Here is a 21,341-nt window from a genome sequence, read left to right as displayed (position 1 = left end):
TGAATCAGGCCAAATTCCTCTCTAGTTCAGCATCCTGTTTTTCACAGTGGACAACCAGATTATCACAGGAACCCCACAAGCAGAACATGGGGACAACAACCCTCTTCCACAGTTGTTCCCTAGTGATCCTGCTAGCAGAATGCTGCATCCCAGGGATAGGGGATCCCTTTTCCATTTAAGGACCACATTGCCTTGTGGACAACCTTTCGGTAGTGGGGGGTGGGGGAGGCAGAGGGAAAAGTGGATGTAGTCAATGAATGTGAAAGTTGCTCCACTCCAACCACACACAAGTTAGAGGGTTTTATACAAATGCACCTGTCTTAGTCCTACATCCAGGCAAGAAAGAGACATTATCACAGTTCAAATACACATCCCAGCCAGGCAAAACCACTTGAGGAGGGGTGTGGCCTGGGAAGAAGGGATGTTGCTGAGAGAAAGGTCTCCACCCATAGCCCTTATGACTAGTTGCCATTGATAGCCTTATTCTGATACCGTCAATGGTAACCCCCCCCCCCGATTCCTAAATTAATATTCTACCTTTTTTAAAAAACCAGTTTTCATCCATTCCGAAGAAGTGACGTGTCAAATTAATGCTTAATAACCTCAACAAGTTAATAGCTTTTATGAGAGCACTCAAATACAAAACTGTGGGATTCCGTACTGCATGTATCACAGAATGGCAATTATCTCATAGTGTGAACAGAAAATTACCGTTGATATCTTTGTAATAGGCCAAAAAGAGAGAGTTCTATTTGGGAGTCTTTATTATTATTTTTGAAGCAGTTGGTTTCCACTAGTTCATGAATAAATCATGGCTGAGTGTGTTGCTGTGACTAATGTTAAAGTTTCTTGATGAGGGTGGATAATATTCGTTTAATTTCAGATATGTGGCCTGGATTCTCAAGAAGCTGATCTGAATTAAGATGGTGCTTCATTGATAAGCAGAACAAGACTCAGAATGAATGCGGGGGGGGGGGTGGAGACGCAAAGAAATAGTGGAGTTTTTGACCATTTTCAGAAAGGTAGCCATGTTAGTCTGCTGCATAAAAATCAATAAAGTCTTGGAGACTAACAAATCTATTGAGACATAAGTTTCCATGGACTCAACTTCCATCAGATGCATGAAATGTTATCCTAAGTTACAGACATATTATAGACACATGGTGGGGGTGGGGGAATTGTAATAGTTAATTCAGAAATGGAGAGATGCCCCATTCTCTCTCAGTAAGTGGCAGTGATGCTAGGAAGTTGAGAAGCCAACAGCTCAACACAACTCCAACCATGCAGTCCTGCTGCTGATTGTAGAAAGACTCAGTGTATGATATTGTTGCTGTCATTTGGTCTGTGTCCACTGAAGTGTAGGTGAGTTCCCACGAGGCAAGACACAGTGATAACAGCAAGAACTTTTATTGAACTAACAGAACTAGATAACAGGGGCAAAGCAACAGCTTATATATATTTCTGAAGGCCTGGGCCACTCCCACTTCCAACGTGATTGGCTGTCTAAACTTCCAAGCTGCGAATCATAATTCAGAGATTATGGGCCAATGGCAGAGGCCCAAATCCTGAAATGTTCTGTGATTGGATATCATGTATCAAATCAGAACACAGGGGCTCAGAATCCTTAGTCCAGACTCAAGCTCAGGCAAACTCAGACCACTGAATACATAACATCCTTCATACCAGTCTACACAATGCCATCCCAGAGGCCTTTAGGACTCACTGTACCCTGATGCTGTGCATCTCAGTGCCTAGTTTACTTATTTATTCATATGTTCCATTTATATCCTACATTTTCTTCTTCAAAGAACTCAAGGTGGCATACATGGCTCTCCTCATCCCCATTAAATCCTCCTCCTCATTTAATCAGTTTAGGCTGAAAGGCAGTGACCTTCATGGCCAAGTGGGGACTTGAACCCTGTCCCCTCCCCCAGGTCCTAGTCTGACACTCTAACCACTACACCACACTGGCTCTCATGTCCTGCATATTGAGGCTAGGATCCTTGCAGACACCCACATGGAGTGAGTCAGCAATATCATCAGTAGAGATACCAAGGGAGTAAAAGTCAAACTTAGGTTATGCCTTCCAGTTGGGCCTCTGTCTCCTGAAGCTCATTAAGCGGAGACATAACTGAACTAAGTCATTTATTTGCAGATGTCTCACAGTCCCATGAGCAGTCAACAATGTAATTGTTGCATATTTTCTTTCTTTCTTTTTTTTAAAGCATTTCCTCTTTTCACCACACACAAGCTGAGTCTTAATTCTGCCTTTTCATAGACCAATTATCATTAGAGTCAACTCCCTCCCCATATTTCTGAATCCTGCCTTCTCATCACTCACACATCCAGATGCCCTTTGGAGAATTTGGCTTGTCAGATGAAACCCATGGTACATGTTGCCTCATTATTATTTCCTAATTTGATTATGCTCTCTTCAACTCATTTGGAGAAAGGGGGAAGAAAAGAGAAAGTCAAAGGGGCCTTGATAAGCCTGGTAGGAAATGGTGAGCAAGACAGATAGAGATAATGAACATTCCCCCTGAGCTTCAAAGAGAAAGAAAAGGCGTGTGAGATTTCTGTGCATGAGGGAACATTAATTAATGTTGAAATTTATTAGGCTGTGGAACTGTATCCCAAGGGAAGTGTCTGGATTTTTTGGTTTTTTTAAAAAAAGGTGATCGTACAAAGTACAGGAAGGCACAGTTTTGGTCTCTGTTGAACAATCCTACATATGTGAGACAAGTTCCTTCTATAGTCATTGTTAAGTCTTCTGTGTCCATGACCCTCAATGGTGCAGTACTATGCGTTGACATGATGGAACTGAAAAGAAACCTCATAGGTGCACAGAACAATCCATTATATGTGATTGCTCTTTTCATGTTCTTGGAGAATACAGCTGCAGAATAAGAAGCGCGGCGTTCCTTCTTTCAAAGGAGCCGCTATTCAAAGGTGGCCATAACTCAAAATTCATTGGAATCGTTGTTTCTGTTGATCATGCTTTATATTTCCATATAAGATGTAACAGCTGCATGTGGGAACTTCTCCTGCTCCAACACCAGCACTCGGTTCCATTGGGCTTCCCATAGGTAGCAGGTTGGCCACAATAGGACTGAATTAGATGAGTCTTTGGTATGATTCAGCAAGACTCTGGTTATGTTCTCATGACAACAGGGAGGTGCGGTCCACAGTCTGGCCCTGCTGCCTCATTTAATGCATTGGACCCCCTACATCCATATAACCTTCACTTCTATATGCCATCTTCTATGCCTAACATTGGTCCACATGTGGGCTTCGGGCTCATAAACTGCATTTCAGCTACACAGCAAAGAAGTTGTTTGCCTTTGACCTCCCAATTTCAGTGCTTTGCTCTTATAGGTAACTCATTTAGGCGAAGGTGATGCTGATGGCAATACCATATTTTATTGAGCAGAACATTCTAGAAATATGGACCCTGATCTAAAAGGACACAGCAAAAACTTCAACATGCCCATGCTGAATTATATTTGACAAAGCATTTCACCCGTCAACATTCATTAGCCTTCTTATAAAAAGGAAGTGAACACACATTTACTCAGTCTTAGCCCTGGGAAACACAGCACCCTTATTTGATAAAAATCGAATTAGTCATTAAATGCTTCTTCCTCTAAATCTGGGTGGTAGGAGTGGGGGCTCTAGGAGCCCTACAGGCCTCTCTGTTTGGGCTCTGAGACTCTGTAGGCCACAGACTCTTCTAGCTTTAGGCAGGCTAGAAGGTGATAGTCGCTCTTGCTTGACTGGATGGAGATCTGCGGGTGTGTGGAAACCTCTGGCTTTTGTATGGCTTGAATGTAGTCTATTGTACAAAGAGCTACCACTTTTAGATTTCAGCCCTGCCCACCACTGCCATTCCACATCCCCAAAGTTTCCCTGAGTGTTGGATGCAGTCTGGGAAAATTCCCACACCTCTGTTCCATATGGTCAGTTGTATCTTGCAGTCTGATGCCATTTCCGAGCACAATTCAAAGTGTTGATGCTGACCTTTAAAGCCCTAAATGGCCTCGGTCCAGTATACCTGAAAAAGCGTCTCCACCCCCATCATTCTGCCCAGACACTGAGGTCCAGCACCAAGGGCCTTCTGGCGGTTCCCGCGCTGCGAGAAGCCAAGTTACAGGGGACCAGGAAGAGGGCCTTCTCGGCAGTGGCACCCACCCTGTGGAACACCCTCCCACCAGATGTCAAAGAGAAAAACAATTACCAGACTTTTAGAAGACATCTGAAGGCAGCCCTGTTTAGGGAAGCTTTTAATGTTTAATAGACGTACTTTAATATTCTGTTGGAAGCCGCCCAGAGTGGCTGGGGAAACCCAGCCAGATGGGCGGGGTATAAATAATAAATTATTATTGTTGTATTGTTATTTAAACAAGGCTTTTTGTAAAGCCACCCATTAAAGAACAGAAAGTTTCTTACCTGTTACCCATCAATGGGAGAATAGGAACTGAGTAGCCAACCCAATTAGCCTAATCAATTCCCCCTTTGCCCCACCCTTTAACCTTAATACCAGGATGTAAACATGTGACTTAGTCCATTGGTTGAAAACAGGGTATATGGGCATTAAGTTCTCATCAGGAATAGGACTGAAAGTCCACAACAAACCTGAGAATTAAAGGTTTCCTGCTGGGCTTCCGGAGCCTTTTTATTTCCTAATTTGCTTAATGATGCCACAGACCTAGTTAAAACATTGCAAAAATGCAATTTATGCTGTGCTGGGTCCTCAAGAGCACATGGTATGTTACTGATATGTACTGAGAGAGTACACCAGGGGGTGCAGATTGTCAAGGAGGAAATCAAAGAGGAGAGCTGGAATCAGAGGCAATGGGAAATATATATTTATTTCCAGTTATATGATTCATTAATGTTATCGTGCTCGGGGCAAACGCAAGATTAATTTTATTAGACTTGGACCAGAAAAATATGTAGAGTTTGTGGGAAGCCTCTCTGGGAGTGGGGATTAGGGGGGAAATTCAATTCCACTTGCATTTCAAGCCAAATCTATATAATTCACACTTTCTGAAAGTAAGCGAACCGAAGCACAGTCATCCTTCAAAATTCAAACTTCTCCAAATTATGCAGTGGGATCCAGCAGCCATGTCATGTGTACAACAATACACCTACTAGGGTAAAACTAGGGCATGTATGAGCATGAAAATAACATCCAAAAATACTTCATAGTAGGGGAAATTGTTTTGCAGAAATGTGTACATTAGGCAAAATTGCAATCAAGGAGAAATTTGCACTACAATCCTGATGAATTTTCATGAGAACTAAAAAAAAGAAAGCATGAACTAATGAAGAGGCATGGAGAACTCAAGAGCGGAAAAAATGGGGGAAATGAAATGGCCGGGCTTGTCCATCCCTACCCGGGAGGCAGAAATAACTTTCATGAGTGGGTAGCAGCTCCTCATAGTAAATGTCTTAATTATGGTTAGGAATCCCCATTTCCCCACCATAAGACAATAACAGAAAGTAAGGGAGCTCTATGAGTGTACAAGAACAGATCAATCCTTTCCCCTAACTTCCTTCCTTTGCCAGCATTCCATGTACATCTGTGCAACAGGAATAATAATAATAATAATAATAATAATAATAATAATAATAGTTTATTATTTATACCTCACCCATCTGGCTGTGTTTCCCCAGCCACCCTGTGTGGCTCCCAACAGAATAATAATTATAATTATAATTATAAGCAATAAAACATCAAGCATTAAAAACTTCCCTAAAGAGGGCTGCCTTCAGATGTCTTCTAAAAGTCAGATAGTTGTTTATTTCCTTGACATCTGATGGGAGGGTGTTCCACAGGGCAGGTGCCACTACTGAGAAGGCCCTCTGCCTAGTTCCCTGTAGCTTCACTCCTCACAGTGTGGGAATCGCCAGAAGGCCCTCAGAGCTGGACCTCAGTTTCCGGGCTGAACGATGGGGGTGGAGACTCTTTTTCAGGAAGGGTTGTTGTTGTTTAGTTGTTTAGTCGTGTCCGACTCTTCGTGACCCCATGGACCAGAGCACGCCAGGCACTTCTGTCTTCTTCAGGAAGGATAGATCTATTTCCTGTCCATATCAATGTCCACAAGTTTTCACCCAAAAAAAAATCCCTTCCCATTTCTGTCTTAACTGCATTTTTAAAAATATCTGCACAACATAATTTACTTTTAAATATTTATTTAAATAGGAATGCTCTTTTTTTATTGGTCCCTTTTAAAATATATTTTAACTCAAAATAAATTCTGATACGTTTTTAGTGCTAAGAAGCTCGTTGGAATTTTTAGGAAGTGTGAAAGCTGGTGGAGAGCTCAGCTCTAATCAACACTTTAGTCTGGGAGGTGCAAATCAGGTCAGTTTGTATCGGAATTTGCCAAGCCTGAATTGCCCATGAATCTCAGAATAGGATAAAGAGTGGGAGAAGTGACAAAGTGCCTGGACTTGAGCAGAAAATAATGTGCTCCTTGCCCATTCAGTTTGCTGAGAATCTTTTGAAGCAGGAGTTGAGAATTGAATCCAGCCTATGGGCTGGATCCTTACTTTCCCCCCATCACACCCCCTGCAGGCCAAGTCGGACAGGTGACCCAATCATCTTGAAATCAAAATGCACAGGCAAAGGCACAGATCTACACTTTTCAAGTACTGACAAAGCAAACATCCAGTGTGATGTACTCACACGCTTGTTTGGTACAGAAGAGGGGAACGCAAAGGCAGTGCCTGTATACTATTCTGATCTTGAGTAGACAAGCAATGTAGAAATTAGAATGGTGCCTAGCTAACCTCTGAGCTCAGCTGTGTACCAAAAGTGAATCACCACATGGTTGTTCCAACGGAAGTGTCAGGCTTCGGGGAATCGGCTTCCTCCCCCCGTGGCAGTAGATCAGAAGATCAAAGAAAGGAACGTCTTACCAGTTAGAAACTTTAATAATCACAGCGAGAGAACAAAGAACACATCTCCTAGAAATGGCAGTGCTCCCAATTAAGAATCACACCCCCTTTCGTCCCTATTAATCTACATCACTCCTATGTTTTGTAATCTGAGTTTGTAACCTCTATGTTTTCTGTTCTGAGACTTTCTGAGCTGTTCTTGACCTTGGGCTTTCCAGAGTCTGTGAATCTGTTAACCCTCTTTCTTCTAGTGTTTCTTCACCTAGCTGTTCCCCATCCAGTATTTCCCAGCTTCTGCTTTCTGAACTATGCCCCTCTGCAAACCACTATTCCAAATCTATACTGTCCTCCTGCTCCTGGGAAGATTCAGGAGCAACAGCAGCAGGGAGAGGGGTGGTTCCCACCATTACCCCTCAATACAGCCCTCCTCAGCACGGTCCCAACAGGAAGGACAATGGCAGTACAGTGGCCCATCTAGTCCAGCATCACATTCTCACAATGGGCAACCAGATGTCTGTAGAAAACACACAAGGAGGGTTTGGGCACAAGAGCACTCTCCCCCTTCTGTAGTTTCAGCACCTGGTATTCAGAAGCATTACTGCCTCTGACTGTGGAGGCAGAACATAGTCCTCTCCTCCATGAATTTGTCCTCTTCTAAAGCCATCAAAGTTGATGGCCATCACTTCCTCCTGTGGAAGCGACTTCCATAGTTACGCACCATGTAAAGACTTTCTTTTATCTGTCCCAAATTTTCCAACATTCAGCTTCATTAGAGGTCCACGAATTCTAGTGTTATGAGAGAGAGACGATTTTTTTTTTTCTACATTACTTTCTCCATGCTGTATGAATCTGAAATATGAGCACTTCAGGTTGAATGAGAAAGTATTCAAGCACTCTGGGAGTTAACAAATAAAAGCAAAGGTGGTGCTCCCATGTCTGAAGAGGATGATCTACTTTTCATGAAGTTACCCAATCTCAAGACTATTTTTGAGACACTCTCTGAAATAACCCTCCCTCCTCAAAACGTATTGCTAGTCGGCTGTGATTGATGGTAGCTCTTAAGAGTCTTCACACCTAAAATCAATGCAGACACATTTTCACTCTGGGATATTGATGACTCTTTGATTATCCCCAACATACGCAGCTGAGAGAGGCCACTCCAATTCCTGCTTTGCTCCATCACACAGTGCATCCTTTCACAGCTGCTCTGCACTCCTGGTACTGTTAATCATGGAACGTTAGCCGTGCAGGTGTGGCATCAGGGATGGAATAAAGAGCCAAAGGGGCTCTTTTAAAAAGCGGTAGATGGGCAGGATTTGATAACGTCCCAAGCATTTTAGCTGTAATCTGGGTTGGTACCCCATGGGAGCTCAAAACTCTGAACAAACTTTAATTAGGGCTTCCACGTTTAACCAGAGTGGAGATCTTGTGATGCACTGTGGAGACAACTACCGTATTTTTCGCGTCATAAGACGCACCAGACTATAAGACGCACATAGTTTTTTGGAGGAGGAAAACAAGAAAAAAAAATATTCTGAATCCCAGAAGCCAGAACAGAGGGATTGCTGCACAGCTGTTCTGGCTTCTGGGACAGCTGCGTGAAGTCTCTTCAGGGTAGCGGGATGAAAGCTCTCCCTGCCCTGAAGAGGCTTTGTGCAGCTAAGCCAAAAGCTAGAACAGCGAGAGGGAGCGCTGCGCAGCGATCCCTCTCGCTGTTCTAGCTTCTGGCTTAGCCGCGCAGGCTGCATTCGCTCCATAAGACGCACACACATTTCCCCTTACTTTTTAGGAGGGAAAAGGTGCGTCTTATGGAGCGAAAAATACGGTACTTCTGTGTCACTGGATTGGTGACTGCTTCTAATCCACATGCTTCCACAGATCTGATCCTGCATTGATATTTTAAAATGTTACCTTCAAAGCATGAATACAGCACTGAAGGGAGAATTCACACTGACCGCTGAACTTGACGATGCCACAACTACACTCCCATATTCTTAGATTCAGGAAGGCAGGTGTACAGGTTTAACTCTAAGATTCTTGGTATGTCTGGATTTGCAATTAAAAGAAACAATGGCTGTCATGTTTATTTGCTCAAGCAAATAAACTGGGTCCATTTAGGAAAGGGATGAATCAATCTCTTAGAGTCGTTCTTGCTCAGTTTCTCAATATTCCAATTTTAAACTCAGTTCTCCACATTTCTGCATGTATCTCGGAATTTTATAAATCTTTATTGGATTGAGTTTTCACCTCCAAATCTTGCATCCACTTTTCATGCCTGTTCATAGCCATTTCCTCACCAAAATTCTGATTACAAGGGTGGGAACAAATACCCCCTCTTGAGCCAAATTGGCCAATGCCCCTTGTATTATGGTATACAGCCTTTTGGAAGTATCACATTGTCCAGGAATGGCATTCATATGCACATTTTAAACCAGATTAGATGTGATGCTACACTTGCTACGGTATCCTTTTTATATATATATAAAACACCCTTGCAGGTATGGCGTAATTATGGTCAGGAACGTGGCATGTTTCCAGAGGGAGTTAACTCTTTCCACCCCCACTGTGCTTTTGATGAAAATTGCTGCACCACAGCTTTCACTGGCACCAATAGACGCTTTCCTCCCTGGGTTAATAACTGGTGCAGTGTCAAGGGTCATTGGGATTGTAGCAGAAGAAGAAAGGGTTAAATACCATCCTTGCACATGGCAGTCATGATGAAAATCACCCCCACGATGCCTTTAAAACACACACATATCAGCAACAACATCAGCAGCAGCAGCAGCAGCAAGTAATACTTTTTATAACACATCTAGCCCAGCCCTTAGATTCACATCCAGCTATGGATGCTATACCTCAGTTCTGCAGTGATATGCTTATTTGGATCAGAGGCCTATTTGGATAAGCATCCCAAGTCAATAGACCATTTGCCCAGTTGGTAGTAGCTATGCATTCCATTCCCCTGACACAAATATTCTTGTAGTTTTGCACTTTGTGTTAAGTAAAGTGACAAAAAAAATAGCAGAGCTGATTTCATAATAGTATAAATAATACAAGCAGGTTTCTATCACTTTCAGTCACATTACACATTTTTGTCTCCTCTAAAAAAAAATGCCTCTCTAAAGCTGCTTCTTTCTTGAAGCCATAGACCACAACAGGATCCTCTTCTCAATTCCATCTACTGCCGCTGATCTCTTCCCCTTCCCTGTCATTATTATTCCTTCATCCCTGAGTTCAGCTTACTGTTGCCATCTCTGCCATATAAATCCTCTGAGGCGGGTGATCACATCACTTCTGGGCAACACCTAGCACACAAATGAAATAGCCGCAAAAAGCAATAACTGGATTGTGCCTTTGCTGCATAAAATAATGCCTCATTGAGAAAGAGCAGTGGAAAGGGAACAGCTCATTAACAAGCTTACTTGTTTATGCTTCCACATATTTAAGTTCTTTGGGGAAATTCACCAATCACTAAGAACAAATGTGGTGTCACTGAAGAACAATATTTCGCTGCAAGTTAGACCTAGCAATTCTTGTGGTGCTTTATTGCAGAGATCATGGCACTGTGCTCTTCTTTTGCATTTATCCCGAGCAGCTAAGAGAGGCACTGCTAATATTTATGTAGCCAGCATGCACATGCACTTAATAGTTAGTGCTAGTAATCTCTTTATTGGGAAAGATGATGACTTTTGCTCCTTTATTAGAAAACTCCCCTGCACAGAGTGGCTGGGGAGGCCAGACCAGATGGGTGGAGTATAAGTTGTTGTTGTTGTTGTTGTTGTTGTTGTTGTTGTTGTTGTTGTTGTTGTTGTTATTTCTAAGCATGGAAGAAGCTATCAATTCCATGACTGGCCTCCTCCAACGATGTATTACTCACCTGACTAGACCACTCATGCAAGCAGCTGTAATTGCATGAGTATGCTGGATGCTTGCAACAGCTTTCTAAGATAAGGTTATGTGATTGGCTTGTGATTAAAGATTGGTATCAGCTGGGCCCACTTGGTGCAGGAAAACTAGGCAGCCAATCATAGTATTTACCAAACTTTATTGTTGGAGTAAAAATGAATTCACTTTGACATTAAGTATTCACAGGGAGTGCTGCAGAAAGTAAAGGCAAGGGGAATGGGGTGAAATCAGTGGTGGCTTTTAAAGAAAAGTTGTTGTTGTTGTTTAGTCGTCTTAGTCATGTGTGACTTTCCGTGACCCCGTGAACCTTGGAAACACTCAGTTTCTTCTCAAAGCTTCTCCTTTTTTATGTCCATGGAGTTTTCTTGGCAAAATACTGGAGTGGTTTGCCAGTTCCTTCTCCAGGTGGATCACATTTAGTCTAAACTCTCGGCTATGACCTGTCCGTCTTGGGTGGCCCTGCACGGCATAGCTCAGAGCTTCCTGGAGTTATTCAGATCCCTTCGCCACAACAAGGCAGTGATCCATGAAGGGGTTAAAGAAAAGTAGGTAAATGGACCCCATTCGTGACCGACTCTGGGGTTGCGGTGCTCATCTCGCTTTATTGGCTGAGAGAGCCAGCGTACAGCTTCCGGGTCATGTGGCCAGCATGACTAAGCCGCTTCTAGTGAAACAGAGCAGCGCACGGAAACGCCGTTTACCTTTCCACCAGAGCGGTACCTATTTATCTACTTGCACTTTGACGTGCTTTCAAACTGCTAGGTTGGCAGGAGCAGGGACCGAGCAATGGGAGCTCACCCCGTATGGGGATTCAAACCACCAACCTTCTGATTGGCAAGTCCTAGGCTATGTGGTTTAACCCACAGCACCACCCGTGTCCCTATAAAGAAAAGTAGAATCATGTAATTGGAAGGGGCTCCAAGGATCATTTAGTCCAACCATCTGCAAGGGAGAAAAGCAGTTTGGGTAGGGTTTGATTTAGGATGGTGGTGGGGAACCTTCAGTCCAAAGACCACATTCCTTGATGGAGAGCTTTTGGGGGCTGCATACCATTGGTGAGAGAGCCAGAGGCAAAGGTGAGCGAAACAATTGGCTGGGTTTTTACCTTTGTATGGTTGATTGCATTTCAGCCATGCAGGAGTCAGAGGTTTATACACAAACACATCTTCCCATTCTGTATCCAGGCATCAAGAGCATGATGGCAATTCAAGGACACATCCCAGTTTGGGAAAAGGCAGTGCAGAGCAGGACTAGTAAGGGATATGGCTTGGAGAGAGATGTAAGTGGCCTGGGCAGCAGGGATGTCAGATAATTCTGTTGAAAATGGAACCAGGGACAGAAATGACCTACGTTAGCATTTTTTTGTCTCATGTTCAGACTGGAAAACAACACTGCAAATGCGGTAGATATTTGCTATTTTGTCTCCATGCAATAAACAGTGTGTGTGTGTCCCCCATCCCACATTTCCAGTATATTTCCTCTGCACCAAAATGAACTTTGAGGAGTAATATAATGACATCATTCATTCATTATGCAAAATTCTGCTACAGCTGACAACAAGACAAATGGCATAGTTTTTGTTGGGAGAAGAATAACTGAATGGATATGGTGCTGCACCTGAGGGAGGGAAAGGAAATGGGTGCCTTCTTCCATCTTGAAGTCCAGAGAGAGAAGCTTAAGGTTCCCCCACCCTAGTTTAGAATGTGGGTACAGGGGAGAGAGAATAAAGAAACCTCATACAGTTTCAAGACGTCTGTTGTGGCAACTCCATGGAATATAAACACAGAATATTATGTGAAACACCACCTCTAGCTTTCTGCTTTGTAATCAAATGGGACCAGCAAAGGCAGAGAAGTCCTCAAAGAATTCAGCACGGCTTATAAGGAGTGGCTAATTCATATCTCAGATGAAGGTGGTGCGAATTTTAAAAAAGGATTAAAGTACGATTAATCCTAAGCAACTAGTTTCACACTTCAGCTAAGGTAAGGAGATGGAGCTGCTGCTTGCTTAATCCTGAAGTGTGAATGAACCCTTCAGTCACCAGTAGAGAGAGAGAAAATATTCATTAATTTTATTTTTCCATGGGGAAGAAAAGAAATGATGTGAATTTATTTATTTATTTATTTATTTATTTATTTATTTATTTATTAACAAGCTCTCTCTCTCTCTCTCTCTCTCTCTCACACACACACACACACACATATATATTGCATGATTGTAAGAAAACATCTAAGTAGTTTAAAACCTAAAATAAAATATTGAAATTATTTTACGATTAAACCCAACAGGAGTTAAAAAGGAAGAAAACACATGTAATTTCTGCATACCTGGCTATGCTTGTCTAAACAAAAGTGTTTTAAGCCAGGCATCCCCAAACTCGGCCCTCCAAATTTTTTGGGACTACAACTCCCACCATCCCTAGCTAACAGGACCAGTGGTCAGGGATGATGGGAATTGTAGTCCCAAAACATCTGAAGGACCGAGTTTGGGGGTGACTGTTTTAAGCAGATAACAAAAAGAGTACAGTGAAGGTAGTCTTGGTGTCAAGTCCACCATTTTTCCCAGGACAGACATTAAGCTTGCCAGCCCATCATTTTTAGGAGCGCTTCTAGGTTCCTTTTCCAAAATTGGTGTTACATTGGCCACTTTGAGTATGGAGAGTGATATTAGGGAGCAGTTACATCTTTTTGTAGTACGTTAAGCACCCTTAACAAACTACATTTCCCAGGAAACTTTTGGTGAAGCCAAATGTAAGTTGTGGTTGGGGTCTAAATAAAGGTCCATCCTAAATAAAAGTACTTCCACCACTTTTAACTTTTGCTCCATGACTGTGGGCTTCCTCCTTATTGCTGTCTAACTCCATTATGCAGATTTCTTTCTCTTCAAAGACCCTAGAATGCAATGTATTGTGTTGTTGTTCAGTCGTTTAGTCGTGTCCGACTCTTCGTGACCCCATGGACCAGAGCACGCCAGGCACTCCTGTCTTCCACTGCCTCCTGCAGTTTGGTCAAACTCATGCTGGTAGCCTCGAGAACACTGTCCAACCATCTTGTCCTCTGTTGTCCCCTTCTCCTTGTGCCCTCCATCTTTCCCAACATCAGGGTCTTTTACAGGAAATCTTCTCTTCTCATGAGGTGGCCAAAGTATTGGAGCCTCAGCTTCAGGATCTGTCCTTCCAGTGAGCACTCAGGGCTGATTTCCTTAAGAATGGGTTGGTTTGATCTTCTTGCAGTCCATGGGACTCTCAAGAGTCTCCTCCAGCACCATAATTCAAAAGCATCAATTCTTCAGCGATCAGCCTTCTCTATGGTCCAGCTCTCACTTCCATACATCACTACTGGGAAAACCATAGCTTTAACTATATGGGCCTTTGTTGGCAAGGTGATGTCTCTGCATTTTAAAATGCTGTCTAGGTTGTCATTGCTTTTCTCCCAACCAGATGGAAATAAGGCTCATTGGCTATGAAGGAACACTTCCAACAGTTCTATCATAATTTCTGTGCTGGAAAGTTTTGCTAATATCTTGTAACTGAAAAGTATGGGTAGCAACTAATACTTGAGGAACTGTTTCTATATATAGCATGCTGAAGAACCAATCTTTAGTTTAAAATGCAATTTGTGAATATGCCCTCATTCCACAGATTTTGTTGCTGTGAATGAGGAACAATAGGGACAGTGGGGAGGAGAGAGCTTTATCTTGTTCTTATTTCCACTCTGAGTTATTCTTAATATGCAGCGCTACATTGACAGGAGACCCATGTAGACTTCAGAAATCTACTGTACTTATTAAGCTGCCTGTGTTAAACAGAATCTCCTGTTATTCTACAGTTCTAAGTTTGTATCTGTATGGGCCACATTGCCTACTAGGAAAAATTGGAAGCTGCCTTATACTGAAGCAGAGCATTGGTCTATCTACTTCAATATTGTCTACACCAGGGTTTTCCAAACTTGGGTCACTAGCTGTTTTTGGACTAAAATTCCCATGATCCCTGAGCACTGGCTCTGCTAGCTAAGCATGATGGGAGTTGTAGTCCAACAGCAGCTGGAGACCCAAGTTTGGGAAACCCTGGTCTACACCACTGGCGTTCAATAGGTGGGCCAGAACCCACTAGTGGGTCATGGCCTGATCCAAGGTGAATTGCAACAGGACGTAGGGTTGCCATATGTCCTCTTATTCCAGGACATGTCCTCTTTTTCATGGGTATGCAAAATGAGAGTCGTCATAGCGATCCATAGTTAAAAGCAGAGGTTGGCAAATGTGTCCTCTTTTTTGCTCCTCAGAAAACATAAACAGGAGCAGTACCACTGTGCAAATATATGGCAGAAGATTAAGAAATGGGTCTTCAAATACATGTTTAGTTTATAAGTAGGTCCTGGGTCTAAAATGGTTGATACCTAGTCTATGCAGGCTGACAGTGGGTCAGGATTTCAGACAGGGGTCAGATTGTAGGCAGCTACTATTTATTCCTGACTGTTTGTTTGTTTCTTACATTCCTAGATGGGAAATAGAATCTCAACTAAGACTCTACTCTCCTTCTGATTGGATAAAAGGTTGAGAGCGGGAGTCAAGCTATAAAGGAGGATACAGTGGTACCTCGGGTTACATTTGCTTCAGGTTACATATGCTTCAGGTTACAGACTCTGCTAACCCAGAAATAGTGCTTCAGGTTAAGAACTTTGCTTCAGGATGAGAACAGAAATCGTGCTCCGGCGGCGCGGCAGCAGCAAGAGGCCCCATTAGCTAAAGTGGTGCTTCAGGTTAAGAACAGTTTCAGGTTAAGTACGGACCTCCGGAATGAATTAAGTACTTAACCCTAGGTACCACTGTAGTTTGTTAGAAGGTTATGAACACTGAGATTCAAAGAGCTGGAGTGGAAGAGCTACAAGAGAGTAAAGAGGCCCAAACAGAGAGCTTGAACAGTGTAAAGTGAGAGGCAGCAGAGTCGGGAATTGGAAAAAAGGAGCCAGGGAAAAAAACCCACAAAGGGACCCAGAAATTGAATCAATGGGTGAAAGTTGATAAGTATTGGTTGGGGAAACAGTTCAGTGGTGCCCCGCAAGACGAATGCCTTGCAAGACGGAAAAACTCGCTAGACGAAAGGGTTTTCCGTTTTTTGAGTCGTTCCGCAAGATGAATTTCCCTATGGGCTTGCTTTGCAAGACGAAACGTCTTGCGAGTTCTTGCGAGTTTGTTTCCTTTTTCTTAAAGCCGCTAAGCCGTTAATAGCCGCTAAGCCGCTAAGCTGCTAATAGCTGCTAAGCCACTAAGCCGCGCTTCGCAAGACGAAAAAACTGCAAGACGAAGAGACTCGCGGAACGGATTAATTTCGTCTTGCGAGGCACCACTGTATCTGATAGATATATCAGTGCTTTTTTTCAGGGGCTACTCAAGGATACCCAGCACTGACACCTCTTTTTTGTTGTTGTTAAAAAGTGTAGCAATTACTGTAACAACTTTATGGTGAGTACCGGCACCTATTTTTCTAGAAAAAAACATACTGGATGTGTTTATCTCTAGTTATTTTTTTATTTGCTTCTACTTGAACAGCTACTCCAATCATAAAATTACTTTTTAAAGAAGTTTCCCCCCCTCAAAAACTGCTTACTGTCTTGCCTTTCTTAAACTTTAACTAAAAGTACAATTGGTTTTGTAAAAAATAGGTTTGTGGCCACACTTAAGTGCCTTGCTATTCTATGCAATACAAGGAGTAGGTGAAGACGGTTAAAGTCTGGAATGTTAAAGGGCTGTTTAGTGGAAGAAGTCAGAGAAAAATAAAGATGTCCACATGGTGACAGCAGCAAACATAACAAGGAGGGGGGTTTGGTTTGGCTGATTGACTTGTCTCACTTCCCACTCACAGTTCAGGCTACAGCCTATGCTGTCACAAAGGCAGAGCTCTAGAAATGACAGTTTCCTAAGAAGAACTTGCTGATTCAACACTTATTATGTAAGCTGCCTATGTCAGCTGGATCCATATCCAGTTAGAAACAATACTCTGCTTTTCTTATTCCTTGATCAGCATGGGGTTGTGGGTTTTGTTTTGTTTTTGTTTTGTGTTTGTGTGTGTGCACACAGTATATATATTGTATACAAAAGAAGTAGTCTTTTTCTTGTCCCATTTTAACACCTTTGTCCTTTCAGCCAAATTAACAAGAAAAGGAGAGCTAGGTAGTTAGATCTTGGATGCTTACAGGATTATAACTCAGTGACTCAGTCATGTCTTTAAACCAAAGCAATTGCCCCTTGTTGAGTTTCTATTGCTAGGTTAATAAATGAAAACCACTTTCCTGATTTATAATGTGTGTTAACATGGATTTAATCCCAGCAGTAATGTTGGAATGGCTAGGCCCCCATGCACCATTCAAGGATACTAGTGACCTTGAAGGTCAGAGTAAGGAAAGGAATGAAGGAGTGCAGGGACACCAGAGGCTGTGAATATCATCCAGTATTTCAGGATTTTGGATAATATGTGTTCTACTGTAAGGAGGGAGGGAGGAAAAAGAGTGTGATGACAGACTTGGTAGAGGAAACATATTCAGAGATGAACAGCTAAATGTCTTTTGACAGGCATTTGAGGAAATAAACTAAGATTTAGATATTTCCTTCTGCTGCTGTCAAGTGCTTTGGCCCCACCCACCGCACTCATACTACTTTCCCATCACATTTTAAACTAATGTTGCTGTTTTCTTTCCCTTAAAGGATGATCCCTGCTACAAACAAGGCTTTTGTGGTGAACAACCTGGTGTCTGGGACAGGCTACGATCTTTGTGTTCTGGCCATGTGGGATGACACCGCCACGACGCTCACCGCTACCAACATTGTGGGCTGTGCCCAGTTCTACACCAAAGAGGACTATCCCCAGTGCCAGTCCATGCACAGCCAGTTCCTGGGGGGAACAATGATCCTGATCATCGGAGGCATCATCGTGGCAACTCTGTTGGTGTTCATCGTCGTACTCATGGTCCGGTACAAGGTTTGCAACAATGCCCCGGGGAAGATGGCTAACGTTAGCAATGTCTATTCACAAACTAATGGATCCCAGCCTGTTCAGAATGGGGTCCTGCCCCAAGTCAACCCCAAAGTGGTGGTAAGGAACGAGCTCATGGAGTTTAACTGTGAGTCTGCACACAGCAGCATCTCCTCTTCTTCTAGCTCTGTGAATAGTCGCGACTGCGATGGCTACAGCCTCCAAAGTGAGCAGGGCACATTGTCCAGTAAGTGGAGGCCCCCATCGAGGTCAAAGCACAACAACATTGATCGGCTCATGGGAGCCTTTGCCTCCCTGGAACTGAAGTGTCAGAAAAAGGAGGACACAATAGACTCCAGAACTTCAACAGTGGCCCATCACTCAGACAAGGAGCCACTGCTGGGCCAGCATGAGTCCAAATTCCGTAGCCTCCTCATGTTGCCACTGGAGGGTAAAACTAAGCGTAGCCATTCTTTTGACATGGGAGACTTTTCCACCTCTCAGTGTTGCAACTACCCCAAAAAGATCACAAACATTTGGACAAAACGCAGTCTGTCAGTGAACGGCATGCTTTTGCAGTATGACGACAGTGAGCTGACAGGGGCGAGGGGAACTTATGGGAGCTCGGAGTGGGTGATGGAAAGCACAGTGTAAATAAGAGTGGCCCTCCGTTCCATTCTGAATCCCTCCAAGCATAACAGAAGTCCATGATTGTTAAAAAGGCCATAAACGTGATGGGAGAAACACACAACACATGTGCGCGCACACAGCCGTATATCGGTCAGATAATCAAGTTGGATAAGAGAGGTTATGAAATGTTAATAGGTGTGTGTGTGAGAGAGAGAGAGAGTGAGAGAGAGAGAGAAGCTGATGAAATGTATCCAACACATTCATTATGTTTGTGTGAATGTCTCAAGGAAATCACGGGTGCATTCCTGGTGAACTGTCAAAAAAGCTTAAATGAGGATTAAAAACAGGTTAAGCGGCATATGTTTCATTCAGAGAGGAATTCCTTCCCTCTTCTTTTTTCTAAAAAGGAGACTCCCATGGATATAAAGATGACCTGAGGATAAGCCCAGCTGCCACTATGGTTGTCCAAGGACCTTCATCAAGACAGCATCTGGAGAAAAAGAGCATGCGTGCAAACCATCTTCTCGGCTTAATCTCATAATGGAATCAGCAACACGTGGAAATTTTCTTGCCATGGTTTGGCTGAGGATTTTTTTTTATCTCTTTCCTCCCAGAAATAATAAAAAGGTCTCTGCTGTTTATTTTTATTGCTTTTCTTTCCTGCACTAAATTAAGGAAGACCAGTCACCTAGTGAACTGCACACTTGTTTTCCTCTTCTGATCTTTATATCCTAGGGTGGGGAAAAGAAATCTAGGAGTTAATATTTTTTTAGATTCCCCCTTTATCCATTCCCTTCATGATCCTTTGTTTGTCAGTGTATAAGGAGGCTGCAGATAATTTGGTCAACTGTCTGAGGGAGTTTGATGTCTGAGAGGAGGGAGGTAAAGAGGAAGCCGGTTTTCATAATCAAAGGGTGGGGGGAAATGAAACTCTTTTGATTATCTCTTCATAAATCACTTCCAGCTAAGGTTAGGCAGTTTCCCTCTATTCAGCTGAGCACGAACAATGTAGACTTGCATACCCTTTCCAGAAAGCAAGCAAGCACCGTTCTTGCGTGCTCGGTGCCACCAAATGGCATGTAGCAATGTCAATCAAAACAAGAGCACGAGAACTTGAGATCTCTAGGCATATTGTGCAGTGAAATGTTTGATTAGGGGGATGTTTCCAATAAGCCATGGAAAACAAGATGCTTTGCAGAATAGGTGGTGTCCCATGTTTAATCGTTTTGGTGCTGCTTCCCTTGCCCCTCACCACTTTCACAAGCCCTTGTCTCATGCCAAGATCCATGCTCTTTTGAGATCAACTGTTGTGGCTTGCAAACTAATCACCAGATGCATTTGCAGGCACATTGCTGCAAGACCTGGGATTGCTGAGGATATGCATGTGCAACTTCACTAAACCATGACAACTGTGAAATTCGCAGTACTTATGGCAGCGAGAGCAACCGGCCTTTAATTCAGATATATTTTTCTGTATTTATTTGCTCCCAGGAATCATTCCACTTGGAAACCATTTCTGAAATTGCACATTATTTTGAAGGGATGTGCTGAGAAGGGTGGCAAAGGATAGAAGAAACACACATACATACACAAATCTCTATGTATTTTTTTTAAGAGAGAAAAGCTCAGAGATCTATTGTGACATGGCTGTGTATTTGATCTTGTTATTCGTCATGTTTCCTATTTGAAGTTTTAGAAAATGACATCCCTGTGAACAAAATATTTTCTTTTTTCTCTCCCTCTTTTGCTACAAAATGTACAGTAAAAAAACTTATTGGGAAAAATCAGCCTCTCTTCTTTCGTTCATTTATTTTGATGACCTGTTCTGAACACTCAACCAACAATATTTCTTGCAAGTGGAATAATAATAATAATAATAATAATAATAATAATAATAATAATAATACATACATACATACCTGTGGTCTAAACCACTAAGCCTACTGGGGTTGCTGATGGTAAGGTTGGCAGTTTGAATCTGCGTGATGGGGTGAGCTCCCGTTGCTTTGTCCCAGCTCCTGCCCACCTAACAGTTTGAAAGCACACCAGAGCAAGTAGATAAATAGGTACCAATGTGGTGGTAAGGTAAAGGTCATTTATGTGTGCCCTGGCACTCGTCACCGTATTCTGTGCACCAGAAGCAGTTTAGTCATGCTTGCTGTCTGCAGACAATTGTCGGCTTCCTCGGACTGAAAGCGGAAATGAGTGCCACACCCCATAGTCAAATTGGACTGAACTTAATCATCCAGGGGTCCTTTCCCTTTACCTTACCTACTGTCAATCATGAGATTACTTGTAGATCACAAGAGCTGCTACTTTTGATCCACTGGTTACCTCTTGTGGTTAAAAGGAAAAGAACAGCAACATAGAACAATGTTCCTTTCCATGGTTGTAACATAAAGATGATGAAAAGATCATGACTTTTCTTGAAGTCAGTGAGAGCTATCTATTTCACAGATCATCTCTACTCCAAATGCAATATGTCATTGGCTAGGCACCTGAACTTCCCAGCACTCCCCCAAATTCATAGTGTCACTAACAAACACAGTGAGCAAAAATGTGAGTTGCCAGATGTGTTCCCCTTTTGAGGTCTACTTCAGTGACATATAAATGACAATTGTTAAGGGTGGTTGTGGGCGGTGGAGGGACCACTACTTCCTATGGCTTAAATGGGGAGAGTGTTCAATGCAGGGGGAGACTGAGCCAGTGCAAACAGGGACTGAAGAGTATCTCACATATTGTGTATTTTTGAGAGGATATTTCCCGAGACGTTTCACGGGTGCCATAGGATGTACAGGCTGGGCACACTTGTAACCCATGGGTGCTATTATGATGACCTTTCATATATATGACAACCCCATACATTCCATTCAACAAACTTCTAATGGGCTGTCCCCCACTCCACAGACTCCCCAAATCTGGACACTCAATTGAA

At 42.9% G+C, this 21,341-nt stretch overlaps 1 protein-coding gene across 5 annotated transcripts in view; it reads left to right on the top strand.

Annotated features, from left to right (window-relative positions):
- Nucleotides 1-19,047, top strand: part of LRFN2 (leucine rich repeat and fibronectin type III domain containing 2) — a 246,604-nt gene extending 227,557 nt beyond the window's left edge. For 3 of the 5 annotated variants that reach the window (XM_053382945.1, XM_053382946.1, XM_053382947.1), the window contains one exon: nucleotides 17,509-19,047. In XM_053382945.1, coding sequence (XP_053238920.1) covers nucleotides 17,509-18,430 — 922 coding nt within the window. In that variant the 3' untranslated portion in view covers nucleotides 18,431-19,047. The remainder of the gene's footprint in view (nucleotides 1-17,508) is intronic. The other 2 variants (XM_053382948.1, XM_053382949.1) reach the window with 2 other exon arrangements.
- The last annotated feature ends 2,294 nt before the right edge of the window (nucleotides 19,048-21,341 follow it).

This window comes from Podarcis raffonei, chromosome 3 (genome assembly GCF_027172205.1).
Source record: "Podarcis raffonei isolate rPodRaf1 chromosome 3, rPodRaf1.pri, whole genome shotgun sequence".
Classification (NCBI taxonomy): domain Eukaryota; kingdom Metazoa; phylum Chordata; class Lepidosauria; order Squamata; family Lacertidae; genus Podarcis; species Podarcis raffonei.
Note: the sequence above shows the minus strand (reverse complement) of the source record. Positions and strands in the feature narration are given on the sequence as shown.